General features: G+C 39.4%; 1 protein-coding gene across 1 annotated transcript in view; it reads right to left on the bottom strand.

Moving 5' to 3' along the window:
• Window positions 1–5,740, bottom strand: part of HMGCLL1 (3-hydroxymethyl-3-methylglutaryl-CoA lyase like 1) — a 301,673-nt gene extending 295,933 nt beyond the window's left edge. The window contains exon 1 of the mRNA XM_007945621.2: window positions 5,633–5,740. Coding sequence (XP_007943812.1) covers window positions 5,633–5,740 — 108 coding nt within the window. The remainder of the gene's footprint in view (window positions 1–5,632) is intronic.
• Window positions 5,741–7,929: the final 2,189 nt, after the last annotated feature.

The raw sequence follows: 7,929 nt of genomic DNA, 5'->3' as shown, positions 1-7,929 counted from the left end.
CAAATATTATTAGTGTTTACTAGGGGAAGGAGAGAGAGGAAAAGGGGAAAAGTTTGGGGAGCATTGAGTTTATGCTAATGGGTGGTACAATATTTTGGAAAAGTATAGCAATAATGGTGGTACAACATGAAAAATATCATCAATGTCCCTGAGCTATAAATGTGCAAGTTGTTATGTTGGCGAATGCCTTGTGTATGTTTTCACCACAATAAAAGTAAAAAAAAAAAAATGTATATAGGCACATTATTCTCTGATTAAATTTAAATGTAAACATAATCCATTTACATTTATTCCTGAGACCTCGTTAGGAGCTTTACTTTGAAATATAATTTATGCTGACAGCAAACATAAATTATCAGGACTCCCTATAAAATAGGAGCTCTGGTAGAGTAGTGCTTAAGGCCCTTGTCTGCTAACCAGAAGGCTGGTGGTTCAAACCCACCAGCCACTCCTCAGAAGGAAGGTTGGGCAATCTACTTCCGTAGTGATACTGCGTTGGAAACCCAAGCAGGGGTCGCTATGAGTCAGGTCTGACTCCACGGCACATAACAACAACAACAACACCTGTAAAATAAATATAAATTGAATCTCATACAATATACAATTTTGATATTAGAAATCTAATATGTTTAAATGTTGTTTGCATTAGAATTTAGATCCTGGGAAATTTTATAATTGAAACAGGATATTAATGCATGAAGAGATTCCACTAATACCTAAGCAGCATTTGGAAATCAGAGAGGAGTTGCTTTACTGGGAACTCCACAATTAAATCAAAACTTTGACATATACCAATTAAGCGAGGCTCACCATACGTATTTTAAGAGAACTGAATATAGAAAACAAAAACAGATCAAAGGATATACCTTGAGCCACAGAATGATCAGTTTTAATCTTTTGATTAATTAAGGATTTTGTTTTTGCAAAACCAATGCCATTAGGAAATATGTAGAGGTCCAAAGAATTTAATTAGTGGAACTGTATTAGAGTAAACCTTCCATTCACATTGGCCCATCTGATATCTGGTAATAAATTGCAAAACTTCAAATGTGTACATATGCACATGCATGCATACACACACACACACACACACATACACTACTATTCAATTTCATCCTGATAATTTATCAGGAAAATATCATTATTTCTAATGTAGAAACTAAAAATTTGAGGTCTACTGAAGTTATTACCAAGGAGCTCTGGTGGCGGAGTGGGTAAGGCATTTGGCGGCTAACCAGAAGTCTGGTGGTTCAAACCCACCAGTTGCTTCACAGGAGGAAGATGAGATAATCTACTTCCGTAAAGATTTACAGACTTAGAAACCCAATGGGGGTCACTATAAGTCAGAATCGACTCTGACAGTAGCAGTGGGTGAGAGGTTATTGCCTACACAAATTAACAGAGTAAGTTGGCAGCAGAACAAGGTCTAGTTTTCTAATTTTCTATTGCCTACCACAGGACTCTTTCAAAACATAGCACATTGTATCTGTCCCAACTAAAAAAAAAAAAAAAAAACCTCACTGCCGTTTATTTGGATCTGACTCATATGGACCCTTCCTTGGGTTTCTGAGGTAGTATCGCTATGGAAGTAGATTGCCCAATCTCACTTCCAAGGAATGGCTGGTGGGTTTGAACTGCCAGCCTCCTGGTTAGCAGTCAAATGCCTTAGGCCTTACACCACCAGGGTACCTATTCCAATCATAGTCTAGCTCACATTGCTGCCTTCCAGATTCAACTCTGGAGAATTAATTAACCTGTGTGCTGTCTCTTCACATCTTCAGAATCCTTTTTCAACTCTTCTCCCATCAAAGTATGACTAGATTTCATGAGATGAAGAGATGAGCCACAAAAAGTAATAACACTTGTCTGTCTTTTAGCACTAAGACCAAAGTACTGCCACCATGTCTGCAATCTCATCACCACATATTATTCTTTGAACAAATATTTATTATGGTCCTACAATGTGCCAAAGATTGTTTGGGGCCCTGAAGAATTCTAAGAATGATGCCATGGTCAACAGCCATGGAATGCTTGTGGCCGAGAAAGATAAGCATTTATTCATTCAACAAGTATGTACTGGACACCAAAACGATCCAGGCATTCTCTTAGAGTCTGAGAAACCTATGGTGAATTGTTTTCTTGCTCTTATGGTGCTTAGACTCTAGTAATAGATTCAACATCAAATAATCACAAAAATATATAATTCACATTATATATAATAATAGGGAGCTCCAGTGGCACTGTGGTTAAAGCACTGGGCTACTAACCAAAACTTTGGCAGTTTAAACCCACCAGCAGCTCTACAGAAGAAAGATGAGTCTGCTCCCATAAAGACTTACAGTCTCTAGGGGGGACATTCTGCTCTATTCCATAGGGTCACTAGTTGGAATTCATTATGTGGCAGTGGGCTTTTTTTTGTTTGTTTGTTTGTTTGTTTTTAATGTGTATAAAAAATGTCTAATTGAAAGTATTACCAGGGCCTCTCTGCCTCAATAATCTAGGGAAATTTTCATTAGAGAGTAATACTTGAATTGAAGGACGCACAGGAGCAAAGTAATTGTAAGGTGTCTTCCTAGCAGAGGGGAAAATAAGCAACAGCCTTCTTTCCACAGAATATGATTTATTTGAGAATTCGAACAAATCCATTGTGGCTGCAATAGTGAGAACAAGAGAAAATAGTTTGAGATGACGTGGTAGAGATGTAATGAGCTTTGGTGCTTCAGAGAACATGTAAGTTTTGGTGTTCATTCTCAAGAGCAATGGAATTCATAGAAGGGTGAGAAACAGGAGGATAGTATGCTTCCACTCAAAACAGAAAACATCTCCTGATATTTTTAAATTAAGGCAGTGGATTGAAGAGGGACCAGAACATACACAGGCATGGAGACAAGTAAGGAGACTAGTGCACCAGTCCAAACAGGAGTCCATAGGAAAGATAATGTCATTTCAGCAGTGAAGTTGGAAAAATAGATGAATTTAAGAGAAATTCAAGAGGTAAAAATTGCAGAACTCAGTGATATTTGGTTGTTGTTGTTGTTACGTGCCATCAAGTCAGCCCTGACTCATAGCGACCCCTCTTTGGGTTTCCAAGGCAGTATCACTACAGAAGTAGGATTGCCCAACCTTCCTTCCGAGGAGTGGCTGGTGGGTTTGAACCACCAGCCTCTGGTTAGCAGTCAAGTGCCTTAGGCATTGTGCTACCAGATCTCCTAGTGATATTTGGGGCATGGGGAAAAATTAAAGGAAGAAGTACTTGGTTTGTGACCTGTAGAACTGAATGAATGGGGATGGTATTCCCTATAGTAGGAAATACTGGAGAAGTTCCAGGGTTGCAGGATGGAGAATATGAATTCAATTTTGGAAATGTTGAGTTTATGTCAAGTAAACAGCTGGATATCAGGAATAGAGCTTAGGAGAGAGATGGAACTATAAATCTGGAGGACATTGATATACAAATCATAACTGAAACCGAGAGTGTGGATAAGAAGGCATAGGAGGAGTATCAAGAGCCACGAGGAACCTGATTTAACAGCCAGAGAGGTACAGGTTAAAGCTGTATAGTTTTGTTAGAAGTGAAGTCAAAGAAGATACTTTTAACCTGTCAAGTGGCAGGTGTCATTGCAGAGTTCAAACATGATGAAACATAACATATTATAATTCAGTAGAACAGGTTAAAACAGAATTATGCATAGAACACCATGAGAGCACAGAGAAGTGGGCATTGACTCCGGAGGGTGAGAAAAGATGGGCAAAAGAAGTGGTTTGAATCTGTTGAAGAGTAAATGGGAGTTTCCCAGCAAAGCAGTTGGCAATAAAAAAGGGAGTATTTAGAAAAGTATTTTCCTATAGTTATACATCCTATGTATTCTCATTTAAGTAGTTAAGTATATCAGCATACGAAATTGCACCCTTACCTTTACATGTTGGAATTCAGCATTTGTAGATTTTTAAAAAGATACTTTGCTCTTCATTACTTAGAAGATGGTCATGGTCATCTTTACCCAAAGGCAGGCTGATGACAAGGTTAGAAAGGGAAGTTATCCTTTATCATTTCACACATTCATTTGTCTATTTAATTTCCCTACATTCAATTTTGAGTATTTAGAAAAGTATTTTCCTCCTAGAAGCAACAAAAGGTCTTCATTAGGCTGATAGATGTCCCAAAATTCTATACCATATATTCTTTCATCAATAATCCTAGTCATTTTAGTTTGCACCTTCACACCTCAACAGGGCAAAGTAGACATCCTCCCAAGTAGCCTATCCTCTATGATTGTTCCTAAGAACACAAAAGTTGTAAATCAGAATAAAGGGCTTTAGAGAGAAATGAAATATTCACCTAGCAACAAAAGTCTCAGACTTAGGGAATAAAAGTTAGGGATTCCTGATTATGCAACACAGAGTGGATACAAAAGTTAGGAAATTTAAGAGAAAAGTTATAACACAAATATCAAAAGTGAATGTAGGGAAATTAAATAGGCGAATGAACATGTGAGACGATAAAGGATAACTTCCCTTTCTAACCTTTTCATTTGCCTGCCCTTGAGTAAAGATGACCATGGCCACCTTCTAAGTAATGAAGGACAAAATATCTTTTTAAAAATCTACAAATGCTAAATTCCAATTTGTAAAGCTAAAGTTACAATTTCATATGCTGATATACTTAACTGAGAATACACAAAATGTAAAACTATAGGAAAATAAGTAGCTAATATTGAAACAGTGGATTTAAAACCACAGCCATCATGAAATTGTGGTTGCCCACTGAAATACCATAGTAATAATAGCTAGTGATTTGTTTATAAATTAACCAGGAGTAAATAATTTTACATACACCCCCCATAATTTAAAAAATAACAATAATCAGGCTCCTCTAATTTTTCATGTTTTAACCTTTAATGTAACAATTATCATTGTTATTTATTATTTTATGATTTTTTTTACCTTTTTAAAAGGAAACAAATTTCTTTACATATACTCTTTTCCCTCATTTACCTGTTCCTTTTGGTTGAGAGTGCATTATGTTAAGGATGCTGAAACATTAAGTTGCCTATTGTTTTAACATGAAATTTCAGGAATCATGTGGTATTAAATTTTAGTCTGAAATTCTTGTATTTACAATCTATTCAAGCAGTTTGTTGAAGCATAAATCCTTTAGGGATGTGAATTAACCATGCTTTGGATAACTTCATCCTACTATGTTTTCCTAACGGTACATGTTGGCTTCATTCATTTTTCTGCCTCATGTCTAATTTATTGTCTTTGTTACACAGAACTACAAGAAAACTCAGAAAAAGGGCACTATCTTTGGAGGAATGCCTATGGATAATGCGTCATTTCTAAGGAAGAAATAAAAATGATAGAATAATTTCCTATAGGCGACCTGCATATGGCCACAGGTAGGGGTTTTGTTGGGTCTGACCTAGAAGGGCCAGCTAGACGCTCACAAAAGAGAGATGATGAGAAAGGTAATTTTAAGAGGTGAGGCCTAACAAGACAGAACTGCAGCAGGATGGTCCCTGGGGTGTGGGGGAAGATGCACGGAGAGGGGGAACCAGGAGGTTGATAGGGGATGAGCTGGCTGGTAGCTGTGTTCAAGAGGGTGGGGACACCCTGGGCCGCAAGGTGGTACCTGCGCGGGGTCGAGTGCCCCTGCCACCGAATCCCCGATCCAGAGATGCTCTCGGAGAAGTTGTTGGTAGCTGAGGCAGTGCTTCACCGCGGAAGGCATATTTCCCATGGCGGGGCCAGGGACTGCAGCCGACGAAGGGCGGGAGCTAGAAGGAGAGGACTGAGGGGCGGGCACGGCGTTGGGAAACTGCGCCAGCAACCGAATGCGCCCCTCTGGTGGAGAGGGGGCGGCGAGCACCAACACTGCTCTGCGCACTGCGGCGGCGCCGAGAGGCAGGGAGGGCGGCTGGGAAACTACCGAGCCCCGGGGTGGGGGTGCAGTGGGCACCTGCGGCAGACGCTGAGAACCTGGAGCTAAGAACAACGAACCCACGGAGGGCTTTTACCGCATTATTCTGAGCGCACGCCCACCCACCGACTTCTCCAGTAGTGCAGCTCCTATCTATAAGGAAAGCGGTCTAAATCAAGGGAAGGGGGCATGTGGTTATTTGTGGGTGAGTTTGCTTATCTCCAGCTACACCCTTTCACGGCCACTGTAGATTTGTGTAGCTTTGAGCTGACTTGAGTTTATGCTTATGACAATAAAGTTTTTTTTTTTTTTTCATTAAGGCAATTTAAAAGATCAAAATGCATATAAAATAGGACAAGAAAGAAGAAAGACAGGAAGGATTATATTACAGAAGATGTCATGGATACCTGAAATATATTGGCACTGCAGTTAAGCATTGAAATGGAATTGAATTTTGTAAAAGATGTATTGAATAAATTATGGAAACCCTGAAGGTTGCATCCTTCAAGTGGCAAATTCTTGGCTAGTCCTTAAGGCGTTAGAATAAGAGGAATCTTGAGGGTGCATTATGAAAGTAGTCCTGAAGAAATCCACTTGCTCCTACCTTCGCCCCTTTCATAGACACACATTTATCTTCCCACTGTAAAACTCAGATTGAGTTCAGTAGCCTGCAACTAAAAGAGACATATTCACCAAGGATAATATTATTAAGGGATCCTGGAGTCTCCCACAGACCCAACCCAGGTGTCCGTGACCAGTTGACTCTTCTAGTTGCTGGGGCAAATATAAATTCGGAGTGGGTTGATATGCATATGGTGGCACAACCAAACAAAAGGATTCAAAGGTAACATTATAAAACATGGTATAAAGACACTTGGAAGAAATTTAACAACCAGAACAAAGGAACAAACCACCTTACCACTTGCGTGGGTAAGACCTCCACTGGTAATGGAAATAAAGGGTTTAAAGGCAGAAAACTGCTAAATATTAGAGAGGTCTCATGTGGATTCTTTCAACTGAACAGCACTGAGCAGAGCCAGAGGATGAAATCATAGACCAAGATCATTGTTGGTCACAGCTTTGACCAAAGATGATTAGGTTGGAGAACCTACTCTGAGCTGGCAAAGTGGAGTCATATAATTCTCAAACCAAAACCAAACTCACTGCCGTGGAGTGGGACCCAACTGATAGTGCCCCTACTTAGGTTTCTGAGGTGGTATCACTAGGGGAAGTAGATTGCCCAACCTTCCTTCTGAGGAGTGGCTGGTGGGTTTGAACCATTAGCCTTCTGGTTAGCAGTTAAATGCCTTAAACACTATGTTATCAGAGCTGCTGTATAATTACTGGACATCTTTAAAACTTAAAGCACCAGTCAGGATCTCTGGTATGCTTCTATTGATTTCTCTCTGTCCTACTTATCTTCTCTTTGGAAGGCACCATAGTAGTGGGGAAGAGCCTATGAGCTGGTTTTAGATTACTTGGGATAGAAGCCTGAATCCACCAGATTCTAACTGCATGACCTTGAGAAAGTTCCTTAGGCTCTCCTTCTTTATCTATAAAAGGATGATGATAAAAGTATCTGCCTGGAGGAGATGTTGCAAAGATTAAATGAGCTAGAATATATAAAGTGCCTAACTCATGGTTTCTGGGATACAGTAAGCAATAAATGGTAGCTATTAATACTAGACAAGCATGATTTTCTGTTTTATTTTGCATTCATCAATCTAATCTGCACTTTATACTCTGATCACCATCTCTATGCTTATAAAATTCTTAGAGGTTTCCCATAACCTTTGGAGAGAAGTTAAGTTTCTTAAAATGGCATATCTGATATTTTTGTGATAGAAGTTTTCATTACATCCCAGTATCAACTCCTGTCATTTTTTTTAATTCATCCTTAAAACTCCAGCAATAGGAGGCGGGGCAAGATGGCGGACTAGGCAGAAGGATTGCACAGACCCTCTTCAACAAAGAAAAGGGAAACCAATTAACACAGACACAGAAGATAA

Source organism: Orycteropus afer, unplaced genomic scaffold, assembly GCF_000298275.1.
Source record: "Orycteropus afer afer isolate SDZICR_OR568_19922 unplaced genomic scaffold, OryAfe1.0 scaffold00140, whole genome shotgun sequence".
In the NCBI taxonomy this organism is placed as follows: domain Eukaryota; kingdom Metazoa; phylum Chordata; class Mammalia; order Tubulidentata; family Orycteropodidae; genus Orycteropus; species Orycteropus afer.
This window is presented reverse-complemented; position numbering and strand designations above follow the sequence as displayed.